This window comes from Pseudophryne corroboree, chromosome 1 (genome assembly GCF_028390025.1).
Source record: "Pseudophryne corroboree isolate aPseCor3 chromosome 1, aPseCor3.hap2, whole genome shotgun sequence".
Classification (NCBI taxonomy): Eukaryota; Metazoa; Chordata; class Amphibia; order Anura; family Myobatrachidae; genus Pseudophryne; species Pseudophryne corroboree.
The window spans coordinates 777,774,981-777,794,869 of NC_086444.1; the positions used below are offsets into that span (position 1 = coordinate 777,774,981).

Genomic DNA, 19,889 nt, shown 5'->3' on the forward strand with positions numbered 1-19,889 from the left:
TACTGCTGCTGGTGCTGCTGTTGTTGCTGCTGGGAGTCGATTGTCATCCCAGAGGGGAAGTCGGAAGACCACTTGTACTACTTCCAGTAAGCAATTGACTGTCCAAAAGTCCTTTGTGAGGAAGATGAAATATCACAGCAGTCATCATGCTGCAAAGCAGATAACTCAGACCTTGGCAGCTGTGGTGGTGTTAAACGTGTGTCCGGTATCCACCGTTAATTCACAGGGAATTAGACAATTTATTGAGTTAGTCTGTCCCCGGTACCAAATACCATCTAGGTTCCACTTCTCTAGGCATGCGATACCGAGAATGTACACAGACGTCAGAAAAAGAGTCACCAGTGTCCTAAAAAATGCAGTTGTACCCAATGTCCACTTAACCACGGACATGTGGACAAGTGGAGCAGGGCAGACTCAGGACTATATGACTGACAGCCCACTGGGTAGATGTATTGCCTCCCGCAGCAAGAACAGCAGCAGCAGTGGCACCAGTAGCAGCATCTTGCAAACGCCAACTTGTTCCTAGGCAGGCTACGCTTTGTATCACTGCTTTCCTTAAGAGGCACACAGCTGACAACCTCAAAGGGAAACTGAGGAACATCATCGCAGCATGGCTTACCCCAATTGGACTCTCCTGGGGATTTGTGACATTGAACAACGCCACCAATATTGTGCGTGCATTACATGTGGGCAAATTCCAGCATGTCCCATGTTTTGCACATACATTGAATTTGGTGGTGCAGAATATTTTAAAAAACTACAGGGGCGTGCAAGAGATGCTGTTGGTGGCCCGAAGAATTGCGGGCCACTATCGGCATTCAGCCACCGCGTGACGAAAACTGGAGCACCAGCAAACACTCTTGAACCTGCCCTGCCATCATCTGAAGCTAGAGGTGGTAACGAGGTGGAATTCAACCCTCTATATGCTTCAGAGGATGGAGGAGCAGCAAAAGGCCATTCAAGCCTATACATCTGCCTACGATATAGGCAAAGGAGGGGGAATGCACCTGACTCAAATGCAGTGGAGAATGATTTCAACGTTGTGCAAGGTTCTGCAACCCTTTGAACTTGCCACACGTGAAGCCAGTTCAGACACTGCCAGCCTGAGTCAGGTCATTCCCCTCATCAGGCTTTTGCAGAAGCAGCTGGAGAGATTGAAGGAGGAGCTAAAACGGAGCGATTCCGCTAGGCATGTGGGACTTGTGGATGGAGCCCTTAATTCGCTTAACCAAGATTCACGGGTGGTCAATCTGTTGAAATCAGAGCTCTACATTTTGGCCACCATGCTCGATCCTAGGTTTAAAGCCTACGTTGTATCTCTCTTTCCGGCAGACACAAGTGTGCAGGGGTGCAAAGACCTGCTGGTGAGACACTTGTCAAGTCAAGCGGAACGTGACCCGTCAACAGCTCCTCCTTCACATTCTCCCGCAACTGGGGCTGCGAGGAAAAGGCTAAGAATTCCGAGCCCACCCGCTGGCGGTGATGCAGGGCAGTCTGGAGCGAGTGCTGACATCTGGTCCGGACTGAAGGACCTGCCAACGATTACTGACATGTCGTCTACTGTCACTGCATATGATTCTGTCACCATTGAAAGAATGGTGGAGGATTATATGAGTGACCGCATCCACGTAGGCACGTCAGACAGTCCGTACGTATACTGGCAGGAAAAAGAGGCAATTTGGAGGCCCTTGCACAAACTGGCTTTATTTTACCTAAGTTGCCCCCCCTCCAGTGTGTACTCCGAAAGAGTGTTTAGTGCAGCCGGTCACCTTGTCAGCGATCGGTGTACGAGGTTACTTCCAGAAAATGTGGAGAAGATGATGTTCATCAAAATGAATTATAATCAATTCCTCCGTGGAGACATTCACCAGCAATTGCCTCCAGAAAGTACACAGGGACCTGAGATGGTGGATTCCAGTGGGGACGAATGAATACTCTGTGAGGAGGATGTACACAGTGAAAGGGGTGAGGAATCGGACGATGAGGAGGAGGTGGACATCTTGCCTCTGTAGACCCAGTTTGTGCAAGGAGAGATTGATTACTTCTTTTTTTGGTGGGGGCCCAAACCAACCAGTCATTTCAGCCACAGTCGTGTGGCAGACCCTGTGGCTGAAATGATGGGTTTGTTAAAGTTTGCATGTCCTGTAAATATAAGGGTGGGTGGGAGGGCCCAAGGACAATTCCATCTTGCACCTCTTTTTTTTTTTTAATTTATCTCTGCATCATGTGATGTTTGGGGCTAATTTTTTTAAGTGCCATCCTGTCTGACACTGCAGTGCCACTCCTAGATGGGTAAGGTGTTTGTGCCGTCCACTTGTCTCGCTTAGCTTAGTCATCCAGTGACCTCGGTGCAAATTTTAGGACTAAAAATAATATTGTGAGGTGTTCAGAATAGACTGGAAATGAGTGAAAATTATGGTTATTGAGGTTAATAATACTATAGGATCAAAATTACCCCCAAATTCTATGATTTAAGCTGTTTTTGAGTTTTTTTTTTTTTTAAAAACCACCCGAATCCAAAACACACCCGAATCCGACAAAAAATTTTCAGGGAGGTTTTGCCAAAATGCGTCCGAATCCAAACTACGGCCGCGGAACCGAATCCAAAACCAAAACACAAAACTCGAAAAATTTCCGGTGCACATCTCTACTTCTAACCCGGGTTGAAATGCAGGGTTGCTCGACCCGGGTTATTCACTTTGGCGCTTTCACACTGCACCTCGACCTGGGTCGACCCGGCAACAACATGGGGTATTAGTACAATAGAGAGATCAGAGCCGGCCATAGGCATAGGCAAACTAGGCAATTGCCTAGGCCATTTGATATGCCTAGGGGCATCAGCAGCTTCTGCTGATTAAAATGTTATGCAGCATGCCTATATTCTGTGTGTAGCATTTCATATGCAGATACAGACACAGTCTCACACAGTATATAGGCATGCTACATATCATTTTAATCAGCAGAAGCTGCTTGCTTGTGCATCTTAGCCACATAGCAATGCAAATAAGCTGCGTTTTCATAAAAAAAAAGGTGCCCGACGTTAGCATTGAGGCAAGATTTATGAGGACACGTCTGTATCCAAGCAGAGGCAGTGGTCACAGTGTTAGTGGCAGTGTGAGTGCTGTGTGCATGTGACTGGGTTGGTTGTGCAGTAGTGTTCGGAATATGTGTAAGGAGCATGTAAAAATGCATTAATAATGTGCAACATTTGTGTAAGGGGCACTATGTGTGTCATTATGTGTATAAGGGCATTAATAATGTGCGGCATATGTGTAACAGGGTACTACTGTATATGTGTCATTATGTGAATAGGGGCACTAATAATGTGCAGCAAATGTGTAGGGGGTACTATGTGAGTCATTATGTGTATAAGGGCATTAATAAAGTGCGGCATATGTGTAAGGGACATTATGTGTAAAAGGGCATTAATAAAGGTTGTCAAAATGTGTAAGGTGCATTATGTTTATAAGGACATTAATGTGTCTCATATGTGTAAGGGGCATTACTGTGTGGAATTGTGTATAAATGCATTACTAATGTGTGGCATTATGTGTATAAGGTGCTCTACTATGTGGCATTGCGTATAGAAAGGGCACTACTGTGTCGTTTAATGTGAATAAAGAGCAATAGGGTGTGGTGTAATGTGAATAAGGAGCAATTCAGTGTGATGTAATGTGAATAAGGGGATCTACTGTGAGGAGTAACGTTTATAAGGTAAAGTGATACTACTGTGGGATGTAATATGAATTATGGACACTATCGCATGATCAAATGTGAATAAAGTTGCAGTACTGTGTGGCATCATTGGAATTGGGGTTACTATAGTGTGGCCATGCCCCTTGCCAGCAAAAACACACCCCTTTTTGGGCTGAGCACCAAATGTGCGAACTGTTCCTATTTAAAATATAGGGGGTACAAACACCAAAATAAGGACTGCTGGGAAAGAGGTGCAAGGTCAGAGGCGGAACCAGCGGTGGTGCCAGGGGGCACCAGCCAAAATCTTGCCTAAGGAATCATATTGGTTAGGGCCGGCTCTGAGGGAGATATACATTTTTGTTAATAACTCTACAAATCTGCATTATGAGTTATCAGGGCAGTGTGCTGTTTCATACGTCCCAGAGCAGTGGACAATTCTTAAAATATGCACCATATACATGTGTCCACAAACACTATTGCTGTAGTCGCGCCAATCCGGCCTTCTCAGCATGCCAGGTCCTGTGGGGCACGACTGCTCAAAATCTGCATCTTTATTTGCACAAATGTAACATTTGGAAGTGATAAAACTGCTTAGCCAGTCTACACTGATCAAATTGATGTGAGACATATGTGCATCTGTGTGCAAATGAGTCTGCATTTGTGGGGGTAATTCAGGCCTGATTGCTAGGGTGCATTTTTTGCATCCTTGCGATCAGGTAGTCGCCGCCTACAGGGGGAGGGTATGGTGTGTGTGAAGGTGTGCGTTCCCTTTTGCTGCAGAGCTGCACAAACATAAGTTTGTGCAGTCTCTACACTGCCAAAGGACATTCTCAGCCGCTGCGATGATTGGGGCCGCTGCTGACGTCAGAAACCTTCCCTCCAAACGCCGGGTACCTTTTACATTTTCCCGGACACTCCTTGAAAACGGTCAGTTGCCACAAAAAAATGGCCTCTTTCTGTCAGTCTCCTTGCGATCACCCATGCGTTGGGAATTTACGCACCGTCTCGTCGCTGACCGGCAATCCTCGTTGCTGCGGTCCATCGCACCTGCGCTATGCGATGCATGCACACAACAGACCTAATCGCAGGCTGTGAGAAAACGCAGCCTAGCAATCAGGTCTGAATTACCCCATCAGTAGCGGATCTTGCCACGGGCAAGCAGGACTTTTCCCCGGGTTGCCGCCTTTCCGGAGGGCGCCAGCGCCATCCGGAGGGCCCGCACCATGGCAAGACCCGCTGCTGCTGTGCCCCCCGTTGGTCGCTCTGTCCCGCTGCCGCTGTCCCCCGCTGCCCCTCGCTGTGAAGGGAACTAGACGCGTAGCGTCTAGTTTCCCTTCATGGAGAGGACCTTTACTGTGCGGTGCGCGATGACGTCATCGCGCACCGCACATCATTTCACTACTGTACAGGGGGCGTAAATGACCACGCCCCCTGTACAAAGCCACGCCCCCTTTGCCCGCCCGGGGCGCTGGAAGAAGCAGAACCGGCCCTGTACCCCATGTATACAAAGTGCTACTATGCAGCAGTCGCACGCAGCTCTTTCTCATGCCAAGTTCCATTGTGCTTTGTATGTGTGTAAAACAAATATCTGCGTGGTGAAAGCCACAGCCCAGCACCTCTAGTACAATGCTTGGTGCAGCTCAGTCATGTTGGGCGTTTTGATCCTTATGGCATATTAAGGCTACTGTAGGTGTATGAGACCACATCTGTACCAAGGGGGTAATTCCAAGTTGATCGCAGCAGGAAATTTTTTAGCAGTTGGGCAAAACCATGTGCATTATGCACTGCAGGGGAGGCAGATATAACATGTGCAGAAAGAGTTAGATTTGGGTGGGTTATTTTATTTCTGTGCAGGGTAAATACTGGCTGCTTTATTTTTACACTGCAAATTAGATTGCAGATTGAACACACCACACCCAAATCTAACTCTCTCTGCACATGTTATATCTGCCTCCCCTGCAGTGCACATGGTTTTGCCCAACTGCTAAAAAAATTACTGCTGCGATCGACTTGGAATTACCCCCCAAGAGAGAAAATGAATGACAATTGGGGTAATACAGAGTTGATCGTAGCAGCAAATTTGTTAGCAGTTGGGCAAAACCATGGGGGTAATTCCAAGTTGATCGCAGCAGGAATTTAGTTAGCAATTGGGCAAAACCATGTGCACTGCAGGGGAGGCAGATTTAACATGTGCAGAGAGAGTTAGATTTGGGTGGGGTGTGTTCAGTCTGCAATCTAATTTGCAGTGTAAAAATAAAGCAGCAAGTATTTACCCTGCACAGAAATAAAATAACCCACCCAAATCTAACTCTCTCTGCACATGTTATATCTGCCTCCCCTGCAGTGCACATGGTTTTGCCCAATTGCTAACTAAATTCCTACTGCGATCAAATTGGAATTACCCCCCATGTTCACTGTAGGTGGGGCAGATATAACATGTGCAGAGAGAATTAGATTTGGGTGGGGTGTGTTCAAACTGAAATCTAAATTGCAGTGAAAAAATAAAGCAGCCAGTATTTACTCTGCACAGAAACAAAATAGCCCACCCAAATCTAACTCTCTCTGCATATGTTATATCTGCCACACCTGCAGTGCTACGATCAGGAACACAGACATGCGGGGGGACACCCAGCACAGGGCTAGCCCGCCCCGCATGTCAGTCCCTGCCCCGTCACAGAAGTGCAAAAGCATCGCACAGCGGCGATGCTTTTGCACTTCAGGAGTAGCTCCCGGCCAGCGCAGCTTTTGCGTGCTTGCCAGGAGCTACTCGTCACTGCCTGGTTCGCAGCGGCTGTGTGTGATGTGAAGCAGCCGATGCGGCCTGCCCCTGCATGATCCGGCCATGCCTCCGTTGGCCGGACCACGCCCACAAAACAGCGGGCAAGCGCCGCCGTGCCACCCCCTCCCACCCAGCGACCGCCTCTGCCTGTCAATCAGGCAGAGGCAATCACTAGGCAATGACAGCCGTCGGCTGCAGCTAGCGATCAGGTCAGAATGACCCCCATGGTTTTGCCCAACTGCTAACAAATTTGCTGCTGCGATCAGGTCTGAATGACCCCCAATATAAAGAATGGTCCAAGATTATAGGTATGCATTGTCTGTGCCTAATATATACATTTTCCTTTTCAGAGAATTGTTAATTTCATTGATGAGAACAGTGACATTATTTTGATATAGTTTATTTAATAATATGAAAAATGATACAGAAAACTTAGTCATGGTATAGCTGACTTATCTGCATTGTTGCACATAGATTTAATGTAGGGTGACCATATTATCCCTTTTACCTGGGACGCTCATAGATTACACAGGTTCTGTGTCTGATTAAAACCAGCTGTAATGTAGGCTTGTAGTCAGCCAGCCACAGAACCTGTGTATTCCATGAGCGTCCCAGGTAAAAGGGATAATATGGTCACCGTAGCCTACATCTATAGTGATCATACTATATATATTTTGCATACATGTTTTATTAGGATACATTTACATGTTGAAGCTCTTGGCATGTTGGAACTTGCTTTACAAGTAAAAGTGATTTTTCAGTGGTTCTCAGTGACTCCCAAAATGCTTGTATTTAAAAGACCAGCACTGTTCGGATGCTGCAAAGAAAACAAAATGAGAAGTACAAAAGGTAATTTAGCCTTGTAACAGTATATTTATTTTTTTACTATACGTTAATATAATAAACCGATGTGTTAACATGTTCTAACTTTTTATGGTAGGTAAATGTACCATGGGGGTCATTCAGATCTGATCGCTGCTGTGCATTTTCACACAGTGGAAGACCAGGTACTAACTGCGCATGCGTATGCACCGCAATGCGCATGCGTGTAGGACACCAACAACGGGCATCGCCGGTCAGCGATGGGATGGTGCGAAAATTCCATTCACACGGGCGATCTCAAGGTGATTGACAGGAAGAGGCCATTTGTGGGTGGCAACTGACCGTTTACTGGGAGTGTTCTGAAAAACGCAGGCGTGCCCAAGTGTTTTCAGGGAGGGTTTCTGACGTTAGCTCCGGCCCCGATCAGCCTGATGTGATCGCACTGGAGGAGTAAGTCCTGGGCTGTGCAGAGACTGCACACAGTGGATTTTAGCAGCTCGGCGTACACATAGCATTGCACACTTGCATGGCGAATATACACCCCCCTAGAGGTGGCGACTATCTGAATACAGGACAGCAAAATTAGCAGCCCAGCGATCAGATCTGAATGACTCCCTGTACCTGAAGTCAGGCTCAAAATAGCTTTTTATTGTCTTCCCAAAGTGAGCATAGACAAGAAGATTAGGAGGAGAGTTGGCTGGGTTTGGTGAAGAAGTGGGTCTTGAGAGCCTGTTTGAAGTTTTGTAGAGAGGTGGAGAGTCGGATGGGGAGAAGTAGAGAATTCCAGAGATAGGGAGCAGCATGTGCAAAATCTTGTAGGTAGGAGTGAGAGGAGGTAGTCAGTTGGCAGGAGAGATGGCGTGCATTAGCAGAGCGAAGAGGACGGGTGGGAATGTAAAGAGAGATAAGGTCAGAGATGTAAGAGGGAGAAGAGTGGGTGAAGGCTTTGTAGGTGAGTGTGAGAAGCTTCAATTGGATTCTGAATGGGAAGGGTAGCCAGTGAAGGTCCTGAAAGAGAGGGGATGTGGATGTAGTATGTTTGGTGAGGAAGATGAAACGGGCAGCAGCATTGAGGATAGATTGGAGTGGAGAGAGGCATTTATGAGGGAGGCCAGATAGGAGGAGATTGCAGTAGTCCAATCTGGAGATGACCAGTGAGTGGATGAGGGTCTTAGTAGCCTCCTGGGTGAGAAAGGGTCTGATCCTGAAGATGTTTTTGAGATGGAAATGGCAGGTTTGTGAGAGGTACTGAATGTGTGGTTTGAAGGAGACGGAGGATTCAAGGATTACTCCAAGGCAGCGCACTTGGGGGCTAGAGGAGATAGTTGTGCCATCAATGGATAATTAAATTGTGGGAGGTGATGTTATGCGGGAGGGAGGGAAGAAGATCAGCTCAGTCTTAGACATGTTAAGTTAAAGAAAGCACTGGGACATCCAGGAGGAGATAGCAGAGAGACAGTTGGAGATACGAGTACGGAGAGCAGGGGAGAGGTCAGGGGAGGAAAGGTAGATTTGAGTATCGTCAGCATAGAGATGATATTTTAAGTCAAAAGAGCTAATGAGCTCACCTAATGAGGATGTGTAGAGAGAGAGAAAAGGAGAGGCCCAAGAACAAAACCTTGGGGGACACCTACTGGTAGACGAAGTGGGGGGGGGGGGGGATGTGGAGTCATGAGAGGAGACAGAGAAGGAACAGTCAGAAAGGTAGGAGGACAGCCAGGAGAGAGCAGTATCAGGCAAACCAAGGGAGTAAAGAATTTGCAGGAGGAGAGGGTGGTCCGCAGTGTCAAAAGCAGCAGAGCGGTTAAGGAGAATAAGCAGAGAGTAGTGGCCCCTGGATTTAGCAGCAAGGAGGTCATTGCAGACTTTTGTGATGGCAGTTTCAGTGGAGTGCTGAGGATGGAATCCACACTGGAAAGGGTCAATCAGTGAGTGGGAAGAAAGAAAGACAGTGAGGAGGTTGTAGACAATGCGCTCAAGGAGTTTGGAGGCAAAAGGGAGAAGAGAGATGGGTCAGTAGTTGGAGAGATTGGTTGGATCAAGGGTAGGTGTTTTAAGAATAGGGAAGATAAGTGCATGCTTGAAGGCAGAAGGGACAGGGACCGATTAGAGTGAGAGATTGAGTAGATGGGCAAGATGGGAACAGGCAGTAGGGAGGGGGAAAAGCTGAGAAGTTGGAAGGGAATAGGGTCAAGTGGGGAGGTGCAGGGGGGTGAGGACCGTGACTTCCTTTCCAGATATAGGGAAGAAAGATGTCAGAGTTGGAAGGAGGGGGGGGGTCAAGAAATGGAGGAGGGGGGTTGCTCAGGTTCTGGTGGGATGTTATGTCCTGACGAATGGAGTAAATTTTGGATGTGAAGTAAGTGGCAAAGTCAAGAGCAGAAAGTGAATAGGGGGATTGAGGAGCGAGTTGACAGTGGTAAAGAGGTGCTGGGGGTTTGAGGATTGGGAGGAAATGAGGTTCTTGAAGTAAGATTGTTTAGAGAGGGTAAGGGCAGCAAAGTAGGATGAGAGCATAAATTTGTAGTGGAGAAAGTTGGCCTTAGAGCGTGATTTCCTCCACTGTCGCTCAGCAGTACATGAGCATTTTTGCAGATATCTGGTGCATTTGGTGTGCCAGGGTTCAGGTGTCGATCTGCGAGGGTTAATAGTGGTTGGTGGGGCAACAGAGTCAAGAACAGAGGAAAGGGATGCATTGTATAGGGAAGTAGCTTGTTCAGGGCAGGAAAGAGAGAGAATAGGAGAGAGCAGTGAGTCAAACAGGGAAGATAGGGAAGTGGTGTCAGTAGCCTCAATGTTATGCTTAGTGATGGTAGTCTTAGGTGGTAAAGATGGAGAAGCAGATAGTTATAGGTTAAAAGTGAGAAGGTGATGGTCATAGAGGGGGAACAGGTAGTTGGAGAAATCAGACAGATCACAGCGGTGAGTGAAGACCAGATCCAGTGAGACCAAGAGAGGTTAAGGAGTTTGGAGGTAGGTGATTTTATGAGGTTATCGATAGGGATGTTGAAATCACCTAGGATAATGGAGGGAATGTCAGAAGTGAGGAAGCCAGGAAGCAAAGTTGTCAAGGAATTTCGAGGGCATGCCAGGGGGGCAGTAAATTACAGCTACTCAAAGATGAACAGGTTGGAAGAGGTGTATGGCATGGACCTCAAATGTAGAGAATGTAAGGTATGGTTCTGGTGATATGAGTTGGTATGAGTAGCTAGAGGGTAGTATGAGCCCAACACCACCATCGTGGCGACCCCCAGGTCGGGGTGTGTGTGAGAATGTGAGACCCCCGGCAGAGAGAGCAGTGGGAGAAACTGTGTCAGATGGGGTAATCCAAGTTTCAGTGATGCAAGGAATTTGAGATGAAAAGGTCATGGTTGGGGACCAGTTTATTACAGACAGATCTGAGGGAGTGATGTGAATGAGATTATCAGGGTTGCTGTAGCAATGAGGTGAGATGGATTTAGAAGACAGGGATGCAGAGGGTGTAGTGAGGGTACTGGCTCCTGGGCTATGAAGGGACACTGCAGCAGTTGAGCATGGAGGGAGTAAAGTGTGGTACAGAGGGATATCAGGTGAGGTAGGTAGAGGAGGGATGGAGCAGGTCCCAAGGTAGGGTAGAGGTGAATGACAGATTAAGCCTTTGGGGTGCCGCAGGGACAGACTCTGAAGCCTCCACTCGGCCATCGCGGGAGCCAGATCTGCTTGTCTCCAGCCTACTGTCTAGCAGCAGCTCTCTCAGCAGCAGCATAGCACCTGTTGTGGTGGGCTGCTAGTGGAGGCTGGAGACAAGCTGAATTCTCCCTGGACATCAGCACAAGGCAGAGCAGCCAGGTGGGAGGTGGTGGTGGAGGGGGGGGGGGGATAACAATATCCAGACCGTTTGCACTACAGGACTGCACAGAGCTGCAATGTGCTCCAGCTGAGGAGGGGGAAGGGGAGCACTCTGAGCGAGGGAGGCCCAGGGGCACTACTCCCTTGTTCCCATCTCCCTTAATATGGCTTTGGCTATTACATATAGCCGTAGGTTGATTAACACAAATTGCCACTCGTTGAGTTTGGCCCTAATAGTGTATTATTCTTAGTGGGTGGGGTGTTGAAATGGGTTGATGGAGTAGCAAGAGTGAGGCTCACCCCTGCTAAATATTTGAGAATTGTGCCAGTCATCACTGGACCATAGCCATATTAAGGTGGGGCACTCTCAGGGTGCCCGTTGGACCCAGGGACAGATAGTCATTGCGGTCCATGGGGTCATTCAGACCTGATCGCATGCTAGCTTTTTTTGCAGCGCTGCAATCAGATAGTCGCCTTTTCGCTTTGCAAGTGTGCGAACGTATGTGCAGCCAGGCGGTACAAAAAAGTTTTGTGCAGTTTATGAGTAGCCCATAACTTACTCAGCCGCTGCGATCACTTCAGTCTGTTCGAGGCTAGAATTGACGTGAGACACCCGCCCTGCAAACGTTTGGACACACCAGCGTTTTTCCAAACACTCCCAGAAAACGGTCAGTTGACACCCACAAACGCCCTCTTCCTGTCAATCTCCTTGTGATCGGCTGTGCGAATGGATTCTTCGTACAATCCATCCCTGGGCAACGATCCATTTTGTACCTGTACGATGCGCCTGCGCATTGCGGTGCATACGCAAGCGCAGTTCTGACCTGATCGCAGCGCAGCGAAAAAACCTAGCGTGCGATCAGGTCAGAATGACCCCCCATTTCACCACAAATTAACACACTACTGGTCACAGCTCTTCTACTACTGCACATTAGACACATATTCCCACCCTCTCTAACATAACTAATATCCTTTGCACATGCTCAGTATGTTAATACTGATGAGTTATTTGGAAAGGAAGTGGAGCATAGATTGGTTTATCCTTGAAAAAAAAATCCTCAGTTTCTTATGAGATGTTTATTATTCTCTCAGCAGGGCTTTACCGCTGGTTGTCTTGGAGAATCCATCTGTGACCTTTCCACCCATGCGCTCTCCCTCTCTGCAGATGTTTATGTATCTGAGCTGATTTTGTCTTGTTTTTGATAATGCTTTTCCTATACCAAGAGTGTATCTAAGGTTTCTGTTAACCAATTTGTATCTGCTACCATCCCTGATCTATATTGTTTGTCTGCTGCTAGCTTTGACCCCAGAGTTTATACAGTATAGAATATTGTTTGTCTGCAGATAGCCCTGATCTCAGAGTGTATTACCATTATTGGTTGTATACAGCCAGGCATAACCTCTGCATTAAGACTTACCATACACATACTTGCCTACTCTCCCGGAATGGCCGGGAGGCTCCCGAAAATCGGGTGACCCTCCCGGCCCCCCGGAAGAGCAGGCAAATCTCCCGATTTGACGGTGTCCCCCCTGCCCGTCCGCCCACTTTGTGTGTAAAGTGGGCGGTCCGGGCAGATGATGACGCGATTCTTGCTGATTCGCGTCATCGTAGCCACGCCCCCTGCATTGTAATGCCGGTGATCGCGGCATCACAGAGGGGGCGTGGCTTAAAGAAGGCATCACTGTAACCACGCCCCCGTCCCGCCCTTGCTCCGCCCCGTCCTTGCTCCGCCCCTGTATAGCCTCCGGCCCACCCCTTCATTCGTCAAAGTGCTCCCGGCCCGCCTGTTGAGCCGACCTGGCTGCTCTCTCCCGCAGAGAGCAGCCAGAATGTCGGTAAGTATGACCATACATAAATTTGTACAACTGTATATCGGGCCCGATTCAGTATGGATTGCAAACTCTGCTAAGTAGCAGAATTTGCAATCCTAGTGAACACATGGTGGGAGAGCCACCCATCGCAGGGCAAGGCCGCCCAGCATACTGACTGCCACTCCCCCCTCCCCCCCCCCCCCTCGATCAAGCAGAAATTACAACTGCACCACAATTTCTGCTTGATTGTAGAAATTAGGGATGCCTCCTGCCGGCAGAGGCGTTCGCATTTTCTACGGGTGCTCACAGAAAATTTGGCCCATGCGCAGGACAGGCACTGTGCTTGCGCCCATATCCTTATCGACATTTTTGTGGCTGGAGTAAGATTAGCGATCCAACCTGAATCGGGCCCATTGTCTTTTCATTGCTATTTGCAGTTTTCATTATTGATGTTTATTTCTGTACTGTTAAAATCCACCTGTATTGCCCTGTGGCATGTCTCATCTGCTTGGCATTTAAATATACTGTCCAAGAAAATCCAATGACAAAACCCTATGTTTATACACCTTTACTACCTACAGTACCATTGACATACTGTATAAGCATGTTTCGCTTTAAAGGAAAGGCAGATATAGGTGAAGACATCATGAAATAGTTCTAGAGGTCTTATCTCCTCTCTAGGACTATTGGCATAACAGTTTTGTCTGGGTGTCATGTCATGGATGTCAGTGGCCAAGAGGCCTAAAAGGTAACATTAAGTAATAAATACAATACAGAAATAAATAGTACAGTATGCTTTTTTGTATCAGAAAGATGTAATGGGCCTATGGAGACATCATATTTAAATAATTGTGAGGCACATAAAATGATAGGATAGCATTCAGGGGTTTAGGAGTGCCTGAAATTATTGTAGTAAAGAATAAAACTATACCCACCTCTTCCCCTCACGCATAAGGTCAAAAGCCTTGTTAATTTCATCAAATGGCAAAGTGTAAGTCACCAATGCATCCAGGTCAAACTTTTTGGACAAATAGTCAGACACTAGCTTTGGAACATTGTCCACACTCTTCCAGCCTGATGGAGACATTAGGTTTATATGTCATTTATCATTTTGTGCCAATTCACAGATAAAATCTAATTTAATAACTATGGGGAGCAGATAAAGAACTATATAGGAGGCAGATGTAACAATATTCCACTACTACTATTTTTCCATATTCATTTGGTTATATTATTTCATTTTCAGCTGGTGAAGATGAAAACTAACCTCCAAAGAATGTGGCATTTAAGGTGCGTCCCATTAGCAGCTGAAATGGATCAACTGGCAACCCCTCTTCTGCCAGTGAGACTCCAACAATTGCACATCTTCCCCAGCCCACAGTGGTGCATTCCAGAGCAGCTTTCTAGGAAATGAACACAGGTTTTATTATATTGTATCCCTAGCTTTCTCAGCATGGTAAGACATTTTATTATTGCAGCAGAGGTCATTTTACAAAGCACAAACATTTTGTTCTGCAAAACACCTTGCATTTGCATTGGTGTCAGGATGGTCAACCCAGCACACATCAAGATGCACACCTACCTCTTACTCTTGAGAAACATCTATATAATGTAGAAATGTGCATGGGAAAAGGTGGAAACATCTCCAGAAATGCAGTTGGTAAACACTTTGGTGTATATTTACTATAAGTCGATTTGGTTTGATGTTGATCAAATTTCTTTTTTCTATGGGGGTAATTCAGAATTGATCGCAGCAGCAAATTTGTTAGCAGTTGAGCAAAACCATGTACACTGCAGGGGGGGGGGGCAGATATAACATTTGCAGAGAGAGTTAGATTTGGGTGGGTTATTTTGTTTCTGTGCAGGGTAAATACTGGCTGCTTTATTTTTACACTGCAATTTAGATTTCAGTTTGAACACACCCCACCCAAATCTAACTCTCTCTGCACATGTTATATCTGCCCCCCCCCTGCAGTGCACATGGGGGGGTCATTCCGAGTTGTTCGCTCGTTGCCGATTTTCGCAACGGAGCGATTAAGGCAAAAATGCGCATGCGCATGGTATGCAGTGCGCATGCACTAAGTATTTTAGCACAAAACTTAGTAGATTTACTCACGTCCGAACGAAGAATTTTCATCGTTGAAGTGATCGGCGTGTGATTGACAGGAAGTGGGTGTTTGTGGGCAGAAACTGACCGTTTTCTGGGAGTGTGCAGAAAAACGCAGGCGTGCCAGGATAAAACGCAGGAGTGTCTGGAGAAACGGGGGAGTGGCTGGCCGAACGCAGGGCGTGTTTGTCCCGTCAAACCAGGAACGAAACGGGCTGAGCTTATCGCAGTGTAGGAGTAAGTCTCGAGCTACTCAGAAACTGCTAAGAATTATTTATTTGCAATTCTGCTACTCTTTTGTTCGCAATTCTGCTAAGCGAAGATACACTCCCAGAGGGTGGCGGCCTAGCGTGTGCAATACTGCTAAACGCAGCTAGCAAGCGAACAACTCGGAATGAGGGCCATTGTTTTCTCCAATTGCTAACAAATGTACTGCTGCGATCAACTCTGAATTAGGCCCTATGTTGGGTAATTTTTTGATCGATTTTGTGTTTTAGGGTCTAAATCATACATTTACAAAGATGATATTTGAATTACTTTTAAAAAAAATGTCAAAAACCATATGTTAGTAAATGTGGTATTTAGGGGTATATTTACTAAAAATCTATCTGGGTCGATTTTTGGTTGATGTTTGGTCGATTTTGTTTTTCATGGTCTACATTCCACATTTACTAGTTTTTTTAAACAATGTCAGAATCATCTATAAGTAAATGTGTTCAACTTTTAGTAAATATACCCCTTAATGTCACATTAATGTCTAACCAGTAGTCTTGCAACCTCTTCCATTAATGAAAGACAGTTCATTGTCATTAATATCTTAAGTAAGATTGGCATATGACATTTTTTGTGTGGCATTTTATGTGTTTAAGCTTTTTGTTGACATTGGACCAGGGGCGTATTAAGAGAGGAAGTGGCCTGTGTGCAGTTTCTGTCTGGGTCCCCTCCTCTCTAGCCGGCAGCTCAGTAGACTCTGGGCACTAGGGTCACTAGGAGACCCCAGCGCTCTACCAGAGTCCAGTGGACATGTGCAGATTTCTGTAGAAATGGCGCGGTGGCCATTTTCACAGTGATTTTCCTACTGCCCATCTGCAAAATGTAGGGAAAATGGCCACTGTGCCATTTTCCTAATGATTTAAGCAGCACTGCTGCCTCCAATGCTGGACTCTGAAGGGTTAATCATTTAAGAATGGGTGCACCTTGCGCCCATTATAGATATGCCTCTGCATTGAACCCAGTGTACCTACAAATTAACTTCTCTACTGTACACCAAGTGCTACTGTAAGATGTAATATGTGTTTTATTTGAGGTATTGGGCAAAAGTATTTTACACTAGTAAAATAGTTACTGTAGACAAACATACACAGCTAGTTGTACTGTTGCTGTTCACTGGAACTACCCTAGTAATCCGTCCTTTCTGTCCTATGTATATCTATATGGAAAGTCTACCACCAGAAGTACGTTTCAAGTGTCCTAAATGAGCATCCTGACCAGTTCACTAGTACTTTTGTGGGTGACCTCAATTAACTCTGCAGTCTACCGCAGACCCCAGAGTTCCCTCCACAGACTATACTGGGGATTGTGATCCTCCATTATAGCCTATGCGCTCTGCCTGATTGACAGGCTGGGAGAGCATAACCAATCAGGAGAGCACGATGACATGACGCTCTCTGATTGGCTGGCAGGTCCCCTAGTGACAGGAGTCACGAGGGGTCACAGCATTCGTGGAAAGGGAGTTCATGTGTAAACATGGATCCCCTTCCGTTGCGTGGTTTGGGTTTTTTCCCGTTTGCTTATTTTAACCCCTGGATGCCTACATGGAATGAAGAGGACTGATATACACTGGATGTTAGGTATAACTTTATTAATTTTTTTTTACAGGTACCCTAATGGATTCTACTGGAGAAGGGGACGTGAATGGCGGTGTCGGCTATAGGTAAGTATGTGTAAGTGTGTATAAGCGTGTAAGTGTGTGTTAATAAAATGTTACTGTCACAGAGTGTGTGTTTATTTGAATATTTTTTTAGGTGTGGAACTACAGGTACCGGTGGGCCCTGTACTGCCCCGCATGCTGGTACTCATGGTTCTCCAAGTCCCAGCATGCAGAGGAGGCTTTCTGGGACCTGTAGTTTCACAGCAAAAGACAATATTTATTTATTTTACCCATTTTATGGATATCAACCTGGCACTCACCGCCCACGAGTGCCAGGGACAGCCTTGGGCTTCATCCCTGGCCCTTGGGTGCCTGGAGGGAGCCCCCTTTATTATAGGTGTCCGCACTCCCCCTGGGAACCTCCGGCCAGGGGTCACTAGTTGGGGTGGGGTGGGGGGGGGGGGTGCGGGTTAGGCGGCGGCTGCAAGGCCTTGTATTAAAGTGTCCCCCTGCTGCGGCATTACCTCCCTGGCTAGTGGAACCCGGTGCTGATTCCAAAAATAGGGGGGACCCCTAGTTCTTTTTTCCCCTGTATTTTTGGAACCAGGACTGGTCCAAGAGCCCGGTGCTTGTTGTTGAAATACTGGGAACCCCTACACATTTTTGTCCCCGTATTTCAGCAACCAGGACCAGCTCAAAGGTTATGCTTTTGGGAGGGTACCTGCACATTTTTTTTTTTCATTTTAAACACTTTCATTACTTTTCCATACAGAAACATGCACAGATCTCAAAGCCTAATTCAGACCTGATTGCTGCAGCGGCAGCGTACGCATGCTGAAGCCTAGTGAAGCTTTAAAGGAAAGGCAGATATACAGCGGGTAAAATAAGCATTGATCTTGTATTATTGTATCTTGTATTTTGATGTGTCAGGTGACACATTTTTGGTCTAAGTATAGTACGGCTCCTGGAGTGCGCAGTGATTCTCTGTATTTTAATTGTTATTAGAGAGGGACATTTATCAACAATGTTTATTTTTTGTGTATTGAGAGTGATAAAGAAATAAATGTTTAGATAGATAAAAATATTTGTTTTGCTATATATACTTACAAATATTTCAACAGTAATTAGTATATAAAGTTATGTTTTCTATTGTGAATGCTTTTACTATGAGTTGATTGTATAACAATAAAACTACGTACCATGACCTCAAGAATTCCGATGCACTCAATGGAGAAGTCTACGCCACCATTGGTCTTTTCAGCTATGACCTTCTGAATGGGTTTATCATAATCCTTTGGATTTATGCATTCGGTGGCTCCCAACTCCAGAGCTTTGGGAAATTTGTCTTTGTTGATGTCAATACCAATGATTCGAGTTGCACCAGCTGCTTTACATCCCATGACAGCTGAGAGCCCAACTCCTCCCAAGCCAAAGACAGCACATGTGGATCCAGCTTCAACCTACAGTACAAAAGTCTAGGATTATGACACAAAAAATTACACTAACACATATGGCACAACATATCACATTTGATTTAATGTAGATTCTAATAGATACACCCAACTGACTTTTCAAACATTTGAATTCCCCCCATAATGTCCTTATATGTGAAAAATATTCATTCAGTAGGTGGATACTGTTGTGGCATCGGTTACTCTGTCACCAGTGGCATGTTCAGACTAGTGATGACACTGTATACCTCCATAATGCTGGTGCAGTGTCTGATGTTGCGACTGATGGTGAATCTTTGTACACAGAGCGGCGGATTAGCGCTATAGCTGATGGGCACCTCAGTTGGAAGTCCATCGACAGTGACATTAGCATATAGACACAGTGATGCTATGCAAAAAGATGCAGTCATGGCTGCAATAACGTCTACCTCTAAATAAGGCCGTTTGTTTCCTATGTAAGTCGATAGAGAATAAAATGTTCTCACATCTGTTTGAAAGGAGCGCCAACCACATCACGACTCACTACAGCCAAATACAACCCCCTTTGTTTTATACATAATACACAAGTAGCTCAACTGTAATTGTACAGTATGTAAAAGCAGGCAGTATATTTTCTCAGGTAACTCAAATTGCATTTGCACCCTTGTATCACAAGATGATTTACTCAAATGTGCAGCCTTTAGCTGGATTTGCTCCTAAAAGTAAATGAGGCTCTACTTTATTAAAAGCAGGTGTAATTAGAATTATTTTGTTTAATATTATGGTGCCAAAAAAGTTGAGTACTCTGCTTCCATCCCTCACTACTAGGAATTTTCTGTCATGAAAACAATCATACGTTGCACTTTTGTAAATGTTGGTGCAGACATTAGGGCCAGATTTAGGGGTAGGCTGATTAGATTGCAGCCTAGGGTTCCCCTTCACCAGGAAACAGGGTAGTATCCTAATTTGCTGTTGCAAGCTAATATTATATATAAATTCTGCTCCAGTGGCTCCTGGTAGCACCTAGCGTCAAGTTTCCGTGCCTATGTCTCTTTGTGATATCTTGTGGTAACTCGGTCCCACGTGAATCTGAAGCTGTTTCCTCACAGTGACACTTGGTAGTGCCTATCTTTCTGCATGTTATTGACACTGTAGGTGGGAGAGAGAAACCGAGTGACAGAGCACTGCAGCTATTGTGAAGACTGGCAAAGAGAAAAAAGAAGGAAAAAGAAGAAGGAAAAAAAAAACATAGCTAAAATAGATATTGTAATAGAGAGGGAGTCACTGAATGGTGATAAGATGGATGGGAGCAGTCACATGCCGACTTTCTGGATGCTCCCTCTGAGAGGGAGCAGCCAGGTCGGCTCAACAGGGGGCGTTCCTCAGGGAAGGGGAGTGGTCCAGGGGCATGGAAACTAAATTACGGCCCTTCTCCGCTACACAATAGCAGCATTACCACCTGAACCCCATAGAGAATCTCTGGGGCATTGCCAAGAGAAAGATGAGAGACATGAGACCGAACAATGCAGAAGAGCTGAAGGCCAC

The 19,889-nt window shown here is 46.1% G+C and overlaps 1 protein-coding gene across 1 annotated transcript in view; it reads right to left on the reverse strand.

Moving 5' to 3' along the window:
* Positions 1-6,859: 6,859 nt before the first annotated feature.
* The window catches only part of LOC134910127 (all-trans-retinol dehydrogenase [NAD(+)] ADH4-like), a 62,758-nt gene continuing 49,728 nt past the window's right edge, over positions 6,860-19,889 (reverse strand). Inside the window, exons 6-9 of the mRNA XM_063917808.1 lie at positions 18,114-18,374; positions 14,205-14,340; positions 13,873-14,011; positions 6,860-7,292 (exon numbers count right to left, since the gene is read on the reverse strand). Of these exons, the coding sequence (XP_063773878.1) occupies positions 7,268-7,292; positions 13,873-14,011; positions 14,205-14,340; positions 18,114-18,374 (561 nt within the window). The 3' untranslated portion in view covers positions 6,860-7,267. The remainder of the gene's footprint in view (positions 7,293-13,872; positions 14,012-14,204; positions 14,341-18,113; positions 18,375-19,889) is intronic.